Source organism: Macaca nemestrina, chromosome 18 (genome assembly GCF_043159975.1).
Source record: "Macaca nemestrina isolate mMacNem1 chromosome 18, mMacNem.hap1, whole genome shotgun sequence".
Taxonomy (NCBI): domain Eukaryota; kingdom Metazoa; phylum Chordata; class Mammalia; order Primates; family Cercopithecidae; genus Macaca; species Macaca nemestrina.
The window spans coordinates 46,255,761-46,271,260 of record NC_092142.1 but is presented as its reverse complement, the minus strand read 5'-3'; the positions used below and the strand labels follow the sequence as shown (position 1 = coordinate 46,271,260).

The following is a 15,500-nucleotide window of genomic DNA, read 5'->3' as shown; positions in this document are numbered from 1 at the left end:
AAAGGTTCTGAAGAGTTTATTAAATTAAAGTGATTGGCGGATCACAAGGTCAGGAGATTGAGACCACGGTGAAACCCTGTCTCTACTAAAAAAAATACAAAAAATTAGCCAGGCGCGGTGGTGGGCGCCTGTAGTCCTGCTACTCTGAAGGCTGAGGCAGGAGAATGGCATGAACCCTGGAGGCGGAGCTTGCAGTGAGCCAAGATCGCGCCACTGCACTCCAGCCTGGGCGACAGAGTGAGACTCCATCTCAAAAAATAAAAATAAAAAATAAAAAATAATTAAGGTGATCACTGGCTCAGCCAGACATATGTCCAGAAAGTCTGAGCCCCAAACAAAGGGCTTTTCCTACTTTCAAACATCTTAAGGTGGGAACTACGTGAGGCAGGAAGCAAGTTACAGAAGCAAGGAACAATGGCAGCATTACAACATTCCTTACATCTTCAGGGAAACATGTCTTGCAACCTAAACTTACCGGTCTTGTGACCCTGCAGCTGTGCAGGAACTTCCTGGGCCTGTAATAAACTTTGAGGAACGTGGAGCTGGGGAGTATGGATAAGGTCCACTGTCCACAGAGAGAAGACAGGCTGTTAATATTCTCTTTTAACTTGAGTGTAAGGCAGGGTCACACTTCACAGCAACTTTAAGAGGATTTTAAAATTTCTGTTACTACTACTCTTAGGTTTTAGTTGATTTCATTAATTCCTTCTTCAAGGTGAGTCTGCTAGCAGCGAATTATCTCAGTTTTCATTATCTAGAAATGTCTTTATTTCCTCTTCAATTTTAAAATTAGTTTTCCTGAATGTAGGACTTTTGGTTGACAGGAGCTTTTTTCTTCCATCACTTGGACTATGTCATCCCACTGCCTTCTGGCCTCCATTGTTTCTGATGAGAAGTCACCCATTAAACTTATTGGGATTCTCTTCTACGTAATGAATAGTTTTTCCCTTTCTTCTTCCAAAAATTTTATTTTTCTTTGTTTTTCAGCATTTTTGCTATGATTTGTCTATCTGGGTCTCGATCTCTTTGCATTGATTCTGCTTCACATTTATTGAGCTTCTTAGATGTGAATATTAGTGTTTTTCATCAAATTTGGGAAGGTTTTAGCCATTATTTCTTCAAATTTTTCTTTGTCTTCTCTCTCACCTCTACTGGAGAACTTCCATTACATATATCTTGGTGTACTTAATTCTGCCCCACATTTCTTTGAGGTTCTTTTCATTTTTTCCTTATCCTTTTTTCTCTCTGTTTTTCAGGCTGCATAATCTATCATGAAGTTTGCTAATTCTTCTGGCAGTTCAAAGCTGATGTTGAGCCCTTCAAGTGAATTTTTTATTTCAGTATATTTACTTTCAGTTCCATAATTTCCATTTGGTTTTTTATCATTTCTGTCTACTGATATTTTATATTTGATAAGGCATACTTCCCTTTACTTCTTTAAGCATAATTTCTTTTAGTTTTTTAACATATTTGTAGTGGCTGTTTTAAAGTTTTTGTCTGTGAAATTTGCATCTGGTTCCTCTCACAGCACTGTCTGTTGCCAGGTTTTTGGTTTTCTGTTTTCTTATATATGGATTATACTTTCTTGTTTCTTTATGGGTCTCATAATTTTTTTTTTTTTTTTTTTTTTTTTTTTTTGAGACAGAGTCTCGCTCTGTCACCCAAGCTGGAGTGCAGTGGCCGGATCTCAGCTCACTGCAAGCTCCGCCTCCCGGGTTTACGCCATTCTCCTGCCTCAGCCTCCCAAGTAGCTGGGACTACAGGCGCCCGCCACCTCGCCCGGCTAGTTTTTTGTATTTTTTAGTAGAGACGGGGTTTCACCGTGTTAGCCAGGATGGTCTCCATCTCCTGACCTCGTGATCCGCCCGTCTCGGCCTCCCAAAGTGCTGGGATTACAGGCTTGAGCCACCGCGCCCGGCCGGGTCTCATAATTTTTTATTGGACATTTAGGTAATTGTTGTGGTCATTCCACAGAAAAAGTATGCACAGTCTTCCCTCCAAAATTTGGCTCAGAAGCCAAGAAGTATGAGAAGTTTTATTAATCACATAAAGAGGCTTTGTGGGTACTGCAAGGCAGGCCTTCCAAACTGGTCTGAAAATGGTTTGAGAGATCAAGGACAGGAGACTGCCTTGGAAGGTTATTTGTGTGCTGTTTGGAGGTGGGGCCTGGGTGAGGTTCCTATGCGTGAGCAGGGCTTGAGGGGCATGAACCTCCCACCAGCAGCACCAAAGGAGGCTGGCTTTTTTACCAGCTTGCCCAAATATAGGGCACAAGAGGAAAAGGGAGGGGTAAGATTTAAAAGCTGTCAACAGACAAATATTTAAAAATGTAGCTAGATTCTTTTCTACAGTAATATACTGTAGCAACTTTGGATACTGCCCTCCACTCCCCAAAGCTTGTTACTGTTGTTTGCTTGTTCATTTGTTTAGTGATTGGCTACACTATTTCAGGGAAGAGTATTTTCCCTGTAGTGTGAAGCCTTTGATGTTGCTCCTCAGAGGCTACAGCTTTAGAGACGTTCCTTGTCATCCTGGGATGACAGTGGTTTTAGCAGGGCTCTCTTTTTCTCTTTCTGGATCACACTCAGCTGTTAGACTTCAGTAATTGCCAGCTGATTGCTCTAGTTTTGACAATTCCTTGGGGACATAAATTGCTCCATGGTCTGATATAATTACGTTTGGATTCCTTTTCAGGTTTGTTCTGTAGGTTAGAGTTGTAGGTTTGTCCAGACTTCAGGAAGGTTATTTGTAGTTCTTCATTCCCTAGTTCTCTCTGTTAAGCCCTGGTCTGTGATTTAGTTTGATTCTTTCATGAGGCTGACTGCCTTCTCTGTTGCTTTCCATCAAACCTCCATTTGTTTTGAATATACCCTTAGGATTGAACTTCCCCACACTCTGTTTTAAATATCAGGGGACAGCTTTGTAGCTGCCTGTTACAGCCTGACACTTCTGGGCAAAATTCCTGAGCATGGCTCCAGAGGTGAGAGTGAGGATAGTGACACACTTTCCCCTGAGAGGCATCCCTGCTTTCGGCACAGAGCACTGCACTGGAGTGGTAGCTTCTGATCTTTGCTTCCCTTTCCGGCATTGAACCAAAGGCCTACAAAAGGGCTGGTGTGTGAGTTGCTAGGCCCCTGCTATTCTTACACGAGAGATAGATCCTCCACCTTTGTGAGTAGGGGCTGGGTTGAAGAAGGGGTGTCCCCGGCCTCTTGGCCTCACTCCCTTGGAATCTAGCCTCTACAACATATAGCGGGGGGGATGACAAATGGTGGCCTGCCCCACAAGAAGTTACCACAGTCATTGACTAGTAGCTGGGTGGAGCAGGAGCCCTGTGTTTTCGGCTGCAGCTTCCTGATGTGGAGTTTCCATCACACTGAGCTAAGAGGAGAAGAGAAAGAGCAGGTAGTGGTTCAGAAGTCACAGGCTCTCGCTCTTCTTGTCTGATTTTAGTATATTTTCTTGAATAAATGTTTCTTCATTTGTTGAATGCTCTCAGAACAATTTCCAGAGACTGTAAATTTTTTTTAAAATAATTTCCCCCAGTTATGCTTGTTTTACTGGAGAGCAGGTCTGTAGAGCTCCTCACACTGTCATTCCAGAAGGGAATTTTTACAATTGGTAGGCATTTGCTGACTTGAAAGTCATCAGTCCTAATGCCGGATAACAGATGGTTTTTTGTTTACGTCAGTGGCCTTGAATTTTGTTCACTGTTTTGGCTGTGGCTTTTTTAGGATGAAGGTTTTATCATGTGTGCTCCAAAGGAATATTCTGCCATGTTACAGATTAGTCTGTAAGTTAAATACGATCAGTTTACAAAACAGCATTAGAACTTTCCTGTCTAGCTTAACAGCCTTTCCTTGTTTTTAGTGCAGTGTTTTTAAGTCTTCAGTTTTAAAAGCTCAAAGTTTTGGTTCTCATGTAAGGCCCTTTAACATTAAAAAAGAAAGGTTGAAGTCTTCTCATTGAAGTGAGCACTCAGCATGACCTATAAATAGCATTCTGCTATTACAACAGGCAGAGAGGAAACTGAGGAAAAAGATGGCTCGTTAGAAGTTATTAGTCACTGTAAGGTTTACTCTTTGCTGCATTAGAATGATTGAAGATAGACTTTCAGAGTTAACATTGTTTTTAAAATTATTTCATGTAGCTTTTGAAAGGAAGCTTTAATATTTTTAATATACATTTCATTTTCATGTTTAATCACTATTATACTTGTTTCTGCTTCAAGAGAAATTTTTTTATAGTATCACATATAAAGTTTAGGGACTACTTTAATCAAATGCCATATGCTAAGGAAATTATTTACTTCTCAGAATTACCAACTTCAGATTGTGTACAGGTAGAATGCATATAAGAGCAATTTTTATAATTGTTAAATGTATTTAGTGTGTATTTTACATTAATAAACTTTAATTTTTTTTTAGCAAATTAGAGGCCGTGAGTATACCTCATTTTTTTAATAAATTACTTTAACCTGAAGTTTCTTAATAATCTGATTGTTTGATTTTAACTTACTTAAAACATACAAACCTTTATAAACACAATGTCACGTGTTGGTAATATTAGCATTTCACTAATGTGAATATAATAACTTCTAAAAACGAATTGCCCATTTAGTTTCTGACCAGTGCAAATGTCACTTCCTCAGTGAGCCCTCCTCAAATTCATCCAAGAGAGTACCTCTGCCAGCTGTTCCAATAGTATGTATTTATAATTCTAGCAGAGCCATTACCACGTAGTATTTGTCAACATCTGCCTCCTCAAGGAAGGAGTAGAGAGGAGTAGTAGAGACAATAACCTCACCATGTTGACCAGGCTGGTCTCGAACTCCTAACCTCAGGTGATCCCCCACCTTGACCTCCCAAAGTGCTGAGATTACAGGCGTGAACCACCATGCCCCGCCGTGATTTGTGTTTATCTCTCAAATACCTAGTTGAGTGCCACGCAGTCAGAGGTATTTAAAAGACGTTTGAATCCATTGGTGGATATGTCATGGAAAAAAATTTTTAAGATCATTCTTTCACATCATTTTATAGGCAAGTAAGTGAAGTCCAGAAAGGTAACATTTTGCTTTACTTTTTCCAAGTTATCATACTGTATTACTTCAGGCATTTTGTTACTACAGTGCTGTAGATTCAGGAAAAATATTCCCTTCCAGTATGTTCCAGAAATAATGTGTAGAAACCTTAGAGAGAGGTTATTTCATTAAGACCAGGGTTGTTCTAGCAGAAAATGCCTCTCTGGTGTGTAGAAAGTGAACTAAGAATAGTTAAAAAAAGAAGACAGTACACAAATCAGGTTTCCAGACTGGATGGAGCATCAGTGCCTACTGTTAGAGGTTTGATTTTCAGTTACAATGAGTTTAAATCATTTTAAATAACTAATTTTGTATTTTTAACCATCCTTCCCTTGGATTGACAAGATAAATAAACTGCTAACCTTAGCTGACCACCTGTATTGTGTTTTGCAGTTCAGTCTGAGGTAGCAGTTATTAGAGAGACCAGCAACTTCTGCTTATAACTCTTGGAGCATTATCACCTTGATTGAATTGTGACACTTAAGAAATAAATCACTTGCAAGTTGAATTTGATTTTAAGTGTCTGGCCACAATTTTTGTGAATAAAATTAAGAGTTTTTTTCTAACACATACCCCATGACTAGGAGCCCATCATGTAGTGAAAATTTAGAGTTCTGTCAAAAATGTTTCTCTCAGGAGACAGAAATGCATTAAAAAATGTAATTTTTGGAAGTCCCTTAACATCAGCATAAACTGACATACAGTCTTTTCTTTTTTCTTTTCTTTTGAGACGGAGCTTCATTCTCATTGCCCAGGCTAGAGTGCAGTGGCACGATGTTGGCTCACTGCAACATCAATGTTGGCTCACTCCGCCTCCTGGATTCAAGCAATTCTCCTGCCTCAGCCTCCCAAGTAGCTGGAGTAGCTGGGATTACAGGCATGCGCCACCATGCCCAGCTAATTTTTTGTATTTAGTAGAGACGAGGTTTCACCATGTTGGTCAGCCTGGCCTCCCAAAGTGTTGGGATTACAGGCGTGTGCCACCACACCTGGCCAAGTCTTTTCATTTGGAGGAAATAAATACTCAGAAATCCAACATGCCATGTTTCAGCTGCTAAAAAATAAAATAAAATAAAATAAACATTTTTGGATAGTAACGCTTGTGTAGGCAGCTGTTGAGCAACTAGAAAGTGTAGCATCTTTATAAATCTGTAATGAGGCACAGGTGGACAAGATAAGAAAGCATCAGGATTTTGGAATGAAAGGGATGAATGGAAGTTAGTAACCTTAGTGCATAAACCAAATTATTGTAGACTGACTTCATTGCCCCAAGAAAAACACATCAGGGCAAATATAATTCTAAAATTTATATTTTAAAACCTTCATTTAAGTTAATTTACATAAATGAAAGTTGATGGGAAATCAGAAAATCTTAGCAATTATTGATGCCAAGGTCCTGTTCTCCAGTTCTTTACATCATTAAGTATTATCTCTGTTGACTTCTTTACCTTCTGGAACATAGAGGACTTTTTGAGAAAGTGGAGAGTCTTATGTTTGAAGTTTAAATTAATGTTTGTTAACCCATATAAACATTCTAATATTGAAAATATTAAAGCTACAAAATCTCCCTGAAATTCCTTAAGGTCCTGACCTCACAGGGGTAAAGGAAATATGTGACTTCACTTGATACATACATTTAACACCAGAATTCAAAATATTGCTAAGTCTTTGGGGACCATTAACTTACCGTAATTGTCTTGATTGCATTTCTCCTAACAATTCAACATACAAGTTATGAAAAATAAATTCCTATGATAAAAATGTAGTAATTAAAAAATATTTACTCCTCATTTGTTAATAATCCTCTTAATGACCCTCATCAAGTGAAATTTATAATCCCCATAGACATTCCATTTCAGTGCGGTTAACAGGTTCCTATCATTATTTGCTGCCAGCAGCCTGTTACTTGGAATTTATTGGTTTTGCCTAAAATTTTTAGTTTATATACAATCTGAAATAAATAAAGCCAGTGTTTTTTGTTTGTTTGTTTGTTTTCCCCCACTTAGAACAAAAATACTTCTGATCATGATTTGACTGACGAGGGAAGACAGGGTAGGAGTGTGTTCATTGTTATCATTAGTGGCTTTCAGCCTTGTGTGCCTGGATTCCAGAGTGTGGTGTCTGCGTCTCTCTGTATCTTGTTGTCTACCTTCTTGAATTAGAGATCATCAGAGCTGCCTGCTAAGTATGGTGAATCTTCATTTTGGTCCCCATGTTTCAGGAAATAAAGAAAGTTTAGATAGAAGATAATGAACTTAGAAGTTGAAATTTTAAAATGATTCTTAGAAATGTAGACTTGTGAATGGGGAACAATTCAAGCACGTTTCTCATATCATCTTACCAGATTAGTGCATCTTTATAGAATATGATCTGGCAGAATTATTTGATATAGAGAAATATAGGAAATAGGGTTGATCTTCTGCAAACAAAAATATGACTAATGCAATCATCTCTATCAGAGGTTTCAAGCCAATACTTGTGAGCAAAATCAGCCTGGAGACATGTTTTGAGTGTTTTTGACCCATGCCGTGTTTCAAATATTTTGAATTAAGTTTCAGTATTTTAAAAGTATGATTTTTCATATTAAAAATCATATTTCTGTAACAACAACAATTATCTGGAGCTAATTAATTCTGTCCCCTCTGGTCAGTGATGATCTCTTTTGCTTCATCCAGTTCCCTCACTTACTACTGTGTCTCTTATCCTGAGATGCTTATTCAGTTTGTATGCCCTTGCCTTTTTACTATTTGATCATCTTGTTTGTACCAGGCCCTCTTAACTTACTTAAGTTAAGGCCTTATGCCTTACAGCATTTCAATTGATGACCTCTGAGCTACAGAATGCAATTAAACTGTTGCTGCAAAGAGTGAAAGCTGGCATGAACTGGTTTGTCTTAGTGATTTCAGCAGTCATATGGCCTTCAGTATACTTTTTAATGAGTAAGTGGGGGGAAAGGTGTTTTATTTTAAAGATTTTTTATTCTACATTGTTATGCTGCCCTTCCACTAATATAACTGGACCTAAGAGAAACTGGATAGTACTATAGAACAAATATAAACATGAGGTTGGCATAGCCTCCTAGCTTGAGCGTAGAAACAGTATAAGTTATGATACTGCTTTGAGCCATTCTTTGTGGAAATGTCTCCAGACATTTCAGCTTACAGAAAATACTGAGAATGTTTTATTAACTGTGTTTTTCCAAAATAACCCGTAATATTACTCCTTTGTGAATAGTAACTGTTATTACCCAAGGAGAATTTCTTCGTGCAGGAACTCAAAATAATATTATGAATAGGTTTTTTTAATTTCCATTGGAATATTTTTCTTAAAGCTTGAGACATCACACTGAAGGATATAGTGCCTGAAATCACAATTTTCAACATCTCTTTTATACCATAGTATATCAAAAGTATATTACATGCTCATGATTAATCATTAAGCTTTGTTTTGAGTTTTTCTAACATGATTTAGTTCATTTAGACTTCCAATTTAAGTTTCTAAAACTCCTGAGACTTCCTTTTAGTGCCAACTGTAACCGGAGAGCTCTGCAGTTGACAAAGATTAAAATGCAGTAGCTTACTCCTTTCAAGCTATGAATGGAGATAATTGAAGCATAAACCGTTTAATGTTTTTGTACACACTTGTCTATGTCTATGTAGTTTCTGAGGAATAAACTACATGTGCATTTAATATTTTCACTATTTTACTTGTTAAATGAATCTAATGGGAAAGAACTTGAGTTTGGAGTTTAAATCCTGAATTTTTCACAAAATCATGATGTGATCTTTTGTTATGGAGTATTTGTTCAAGTGAATATCAGTGATGTCAGCTATCATTATGTTGTTTCTATTAGCATTTTTAAAGTTAGTTTTTAAGACAGGAAAGACAAACTCATATCCAAAATATATATGGTCCCTGTAAATGAATTGCTGCCACGTCCAGGGTGAAAGGGGTCCAATGTAGTCGCCATGCCACCAACTCTTTATACCAAACCGCACCTCACTGCACTCTCCCTATACCAACCCTGTTCTTCCAACCCCCAACCCTGCCTTCATCAAACACATGCAGAACTTAGTCTCATACACACTCTCCTGGCTCCTGCCGGTACATGTCCACTAGGTCCTGGACTTAATTCAGAGTGCAGTCCCTTTCTCCTACCTGTCCATCACATTTCTGGCTAAGTTTACACTGTAATTTAACCTTACTTTTTGGCCTAGTGGTCAGGTGATAAGGTGGGCAGAGCATAGGAATGGGGGTGTGAATCACATAATGAGGGCAGAAACTGCTCCATCATCATCATCAAACAAGAAAGAACACTAGCTGTTAACAGCGAAGAGTGGGCTACTTCTACAGACTGTGAAGTTTTGCATGAATCTGAGGACTCAAAAGTTTCTGCTTCATCAACCTAGATGTTCCCTTTCCATGGATCATGTATTTTGTTTCCATTATAGGGCCTAACCTTAGCATAGCAGAGCTGCTGTGGTTGAAAATTTAACCTTCTTGGGTTCTCTTCTTCTACTCTTACTGGTCAAAGTCCTCCTTGCCCTTTTGGTGCAGGATGTAAGAACCTCTCTTTTATTTGCTACCCAAGAGACCCTCTTCCTTTCACATTTAGGTTTTAATTTCTGATCAATCATGTTCAGCCTTTTTGTATCTGTCTTGTGCTTCCTCAGTTGAGCTTAGCAATAGCTGTCTAATTGCCCTGTCCTTAGCATTAGTGTCTGCCTCATATTTCTCAAAAAAAAAAAAAAAAAAAAAAAGTATCACACCCCCACTAGTGGATTTCCTCTCACCGGAATACTGTCACAAGACAGCAACAGTAAAAGATAAGTGGGGGAAAAGGTGTTTTATTTGGGGGCTGTCTCTGCCTTATCCCCAGTGAAGGAACCCATATTGCCTGCCCCATGATAGGTGATCCAACTACAGAATCTCATCTTTTTTTTATTTCTTGAGATGGAGTCTCGCCCTTGTCACCCAATCTGGAGTACAGTGGTGCCATCTCAGCTCACTGCAACCTCCGCCTCCGGGGTTCAAGCAATTCTTCTGCGTCAGCCTCCTGAATAGCTGGGATTACAGGTGCACACCACCACGCCTGCCTGGCTAATTTTTGTCTTTTTAGTAGAGACGGGGTTTCACCATGTTGGCCAAGCTGGTCTTAAACTCCTGACCTCAGGTGATCTGCCCGCCTCGGCCTCCCAAAGTGCAGGCATTACAGGTGTGAGCCACCACGCCTAGTCCAGAATCTCATCTTAGTGTCTGTTTTCTCAGATCACTTTTGGTATCAACTGTTGTTGGTTGGGTTTCTTGGGAAGCAGACTTTGAGATTCACAGGCATGAAGTTTCATTTTATAGTCAAAACCAGTGGAAGGCATGAGACAGAAACAGAGTTGGGCTGCGATTCAGTGTCAGTAAAAGCCTCAAGTGACCCCTGGGGAGCTCTGAATGTGGAATTGCCTTGTAGAGTTGTCCTGAGCAGTGGTGAGTGAGTCCAGCCTTTGTACCTCCAAATTGACCATTGATTGGATGCAGGCTAGCCCAGAAAGGGATGCAACCTTCTGCAAGGTAGCTCCTTTTCAGCCAAAGTTGTTCCAAAGAGGGCTAACCACTTAGGATTGTCTACTAGAAATATTTCTAGGAGCTAAGACAATAAATCCTTAATTCCCAAAAGGGCATCTGGGTGGCATGTCATATCCATGACAGTTTCTGCAGTACATTTCCTTAATTTTATTTTGTGAATTACTCTTAGCCATGTGAGAGGGTGAGAACTTTATTGTTTCATTGATTAAAAATTTTCTTCTAGGAGTTTCTTCATTCCCATTTCATTCAAAGTCTGAGGCATGATTCTTTATATTTAATTACTAATAGTTTTCTCTGTTTTTGTTTCTCCATGTAATGAATCATTTATTTTTTCTATGGCCCCTTTACATAATTGAATAGTAAAACAAGATTTTTTTAAAAATCTATTTTACAAGATACTTCCAATCCCTCATCTAGCTTTACTACTTTTCAAAGTTTTAATGAATAGCTAGTGAAGCCATGGCAATACAATCAGCATTGTGTGTTATAGTTCCTAAATTCTTTAAATATGCATGAAAGAACAGGGCATAATTTTCACCTTCTATGCAAATATAGATTGTGACTAATAGAACACCAGTGGAAAAAAAATTTTTTAATTGTTTTTCAAGGAGTGGCAATAAATTGCTGGTAGTTACACTACTCGCTCTAACTATCCCCCTTAACCATATCCTAACCATATATGGTCACAGAGTCATTCTTCTAATCCCATGATGCTAACTGCCTTATCAAGACACCAAGCCTTTGATTTCTTGTTGAAAACATGTCTCCACATTTATTCTATTTTCAAATGGGTTAAGAGTTTCAAAAGTTGGATATTTTCAGTTTGAATAAATTCACCTGTAATATAGTAGCATGCTTGCCCCTTTTCCGGGTTTTACTTCTTTCAAGTAGCTCAGAACTTGCACTCATGCCTCCCTTAATGATTCTTAGAACTTTCTTTGGCTGTTAATCCCTAATCACTTTCTTATGCTGATTATTCACATTTTCAGATGCTATAAAAATGTAACACCTTTTAAAGATACTTACTACAGTAGTCAGTGTGATTATTTTTAATGAAACACTTTAACATAGACCCTTCTTTTTCCAAGACTTTCCATTTAAAGACATAATAAAGCAGTTATTTTTAGACATCCAAGCAAATTTGCAAGAACTACGGTATACATATAGCATGTTGTCCATAATTATCCAACAATCATTTGAACATGTTATATTTCCTGGCTCATAGAAACAGCAGGGATAGAAAAATTTGTTAGGCATGATTCCTGCCCTCAGGGAGCCGACAGACAGATGTGAAGCCAGAATACCATGGTAGGTTGTAATCACCGCCATGACAGAGGTAGCACAGGAGAATAACAGTGGTGGGAAAGCTATTAGTCTAGGGAGAGGAAGGAACTCTGGAAGGAAGAGGACATTTCAGACAGTTTTGAAGAATCCGTTCACCAGGTGGCTGTGAGGTGGAAAGGCACTACAGAGACAAGGAATGACATGTACAGAGGCAAACAGATGTCAGAAAACATGATAAAATCTGGTGACTACTTCGCTCTGTCTGAACACAATCTTCTTATGAGGGAGTAGCACAAAATTGAGGCTGGAAAGGTAGGTAAGGTGGCCTTCACATAACAACTGAGGAATTTGCCCTTCATCTTGAAAGAAAAGGAATGATGTCAAATGACTTTGGAAGTAACACATCATTGGGAATGCATAAGTAACAGTAAATAAATCACGTTCAAAGAGAACTACATTTGTATATCCACAGGCAAAGCGTTTTCCTTGTTGTGGAAATAAATACAGAGCTATTTGATACATGGACAAAAGAATGGTTCCACTTGGAATGAGGAGTTTTGAGTTCAACTAATTATAAAAATAAATTCCTTAGCTTTGGGGTGATTCCATGAAAATCTTTATTATTACAAGTATTAGATAAATTAGCTTCATCAAATTCATATGACACCCTTACAGAAAACACATTAAAATGTGAATGATCGTTTTCTGAGCATATCTAATAAAGGAAAAAAAAAAAACCTTTTTTTTTTCAGTAGTTATGGCCTTCACATTACTCTGGAATAATTTTTTTGTTGTTGTTGTTGTTGTTGTTGTTGTTGTTGTTGAGACGGAGTCTGCCTGTGTCGCCAGGCTGGAGATCAGAATCTCGACTCACTGCGACCTCCGCCTCCTGGGTCCAAGTGATTCTCTTGCCTCAGCCTCCCAAGTAGCTGAGACTATAGGCATGCGCCATCACACCCAGCTAATTTTTGTATTTGTAGTAGAGACGGGGTTTCACTCTGTTGGCCAGGTTGGTCTTGATCTCTTGCCTTGGCTTCCCAAAGTGCTGGGATTATAGGCATGAGCCACCGCACCTGGCCAGTAATTTGTGTTTTAAAGCATAAAATAGTACTGTTCTTTTGATATTCCTATAAGCAACCTCATCATTTTAATACCTTATATATTCACTAAGTAAAATTGCCATGATGCAAACATAGTAAATGCTGCTGGCCAGGTGCGGTGGCTCACACCTGTAATCCCAGCATTTTGGGAGGCCGAGACAGGCAGATCACGAGGTCAGGAGATCAAAACCATCACGGTGAAACCCTGTCGCTACTAAAAATACAAAAAATTAGCTGGGTGTGGTGATGGGCGCCTGTAGTCCCAGCTACTCGGGAGGCTGAGGCAGGAGAATGGCGTGAACGTGGGAGGCTGAGCTTGCAGTGAGCCGAGATCGCGCCACTGCACTCCTGCCTGGGTGACAGAGCGAGACTCTGTCTCAAATAAAAAATAAAATAAATAAATAAATAAATGCTGCTACTAGAATAGATTTATTTGCAGTAATAGGCCTTTGCAATAACAGGATGTTTGATTTGACTGTGAACCTGTTTTTTTTTTTTTTTTCCCAAAGAAATTTTATTAAAATTATTGTACTTTTCAATAAAACAACCTTTTGTTAGCTGGAATTTATGAAGACAATTCTATTACTGAAAATTTGAAACATAATTTATTGTTCATTTAACATGAGTGCAAAAACTTTTGGATGGTGAAATACTGTGATTTAAAATAATGCTGAAAACTATAATATATAGGTAAGTGTTGCTTTCAAGGTGAGAAAGCAAATATGATTGTGATCAGAATATCTGTTTTAAAAAATATAGTACACTCTGGAATAAAAAAGATTGAAAAGCATACGATTTTAAAAAGTGCTACACATAACTATTCTTGAAAATAAGGAATGCTTTTGAAGGACTAATACCAAATATCCTTGTTAAATACATTTTCTTTAATACAGGGTCATCTGCTTTTTTTTTTTTTTTTTTTTTTGATGGGATGAAACTTGTTAAAATATAATTTAAAATATGTTTAAGTAGAATCATATTATTTTAATGTATTGCAGTTTTTTTCTGTTTTTAAATGTACACATCAGTAAGACTACAAAACTTTACGTTTTTATTATTTTCCCTTGTAGATTTATTTCTGACGACATTGAATGCCACCTCTAGTACCTTCCAGTTTGAGATATGGGAAAATTTGGTAAGAAATCTTTTCTTTGAAGCATTTTAAAATGATGGCTTTCAGTAAAAGCACACAATTTTAGAAAATAAAATGAAAATAATCACTTGGTTGATTTCAACAATAAATAGAAAACTTTAAGAGCCTTTGGTTGCATTGCTGCATTCAAAACTACTGAATATTGCTGGAGGAAGTGATTCATTCAGCATCAATTCCTCTGCAGGTTTTTAGGCATGACTGCCAATTAAACCAATCAGGCTGCCCTAATGTGCATGTTAACAGGACCCCTGCTGTGCTGTCAGCTGTTGAGAGAGGTTACTGTCACTTAATTTGTCAGCATGATGGTTTATGAAAAAAACTATTTTAGAAAGACTAATTTTTCCCCCTTTGCCTTTAGGCTTATGTAAAGAAATAAGACAACAAACACCAAACTTACTGCCAGGTTGACTAGGATTAAGAAATCTTTCCCAATAGGGTTTTGTTTTGTTTTTTTAAATTGTTAAGTAGAAGATTCCCAAACTGATGTCATGATTTTATTTTACTTTTAGCTTGATGTGAGTTATATGATGGGTTAATTACCAGACAAAACTGGCCATCACAGTGATATTCGTGAAGTATTGGCCAAGTATCAAACCCCACTTTCCACACACAGAAAATTGGCGTAAGAGCCTCTGCTTCGCAGGATCTTTGTGAAGATCATGCCTGACGTGCAGTAGGCATTTATCGAATTTTAATTTTAGGTCTGTTGATTTCCCATCTGCAACTCCTGATTGTATTTTATTCAATCCAAATTAAAGCCGTAACCTTTTATAAATTTTATTAAAATGCTGATAAAAAATAAGCAAATTTTTGAAATGTAAAGCACAAACTTATGGAAGGAGACTCATTATTAGCCATGCCTCATAATATGGTAAGTGATGCTGGTCATGACTCAGATCTCTTCATGGAAGGAAACTACAATGGGGGGTTGCTGTGTTTAGATGAGATCAGAGCTTCCGACTACTTCTAAGCTCAGCAATTTGATTCTTTTTTTTTTTTTTTTTAATGGGGCAAGGGAAAGTAAGACATCTAAATCAAAAAAGACTAATGTACTACTTTTTTAAAAAATGTAGTTATATTTGTTTTTCTGATGATAGAAATATGGTTGCTATATTTTTATGACTGCCATACATTAAGTCCCCACTGCTGGGGGAAGTTTGTTTGCAGGTGGTCTTTCATTGCTACCACAAATGAATCTTGTAGTATTAGGAAATGAGAGGTGTATTTGATTAACTTGTATCTGGGGGTCGGGGGAAGCCTCATTATAAATAGGTAGGATATCTATAGAACATAATGAAGCACCCTT

At 37.9% G+C, this 15,500-nt stretch overlaps 1 protein-coding gene across 1 annotated transcript in view; it reads left to right on the top strand.

Moving 5' to 3' along the window:
* Window positions 1–15,500, top strand: part of LOC105492223 (integrin alpha FG-GAP repeat containing 1) — a 294,233-nt gene that overhangs the window by 76,914 nt on the left and 201,819 nt on the right. The window contains exon 7 of the mRNA XM_011759246.3: window positions 14,112–14,176. Coding sequence (XP_011757548.1) covers window positions 14,112–14,176 — 65 coding nt within the window. The remainder of the gene's footprint in view (window positions 1–14,111; window positions 14,177–15,500) is intronic.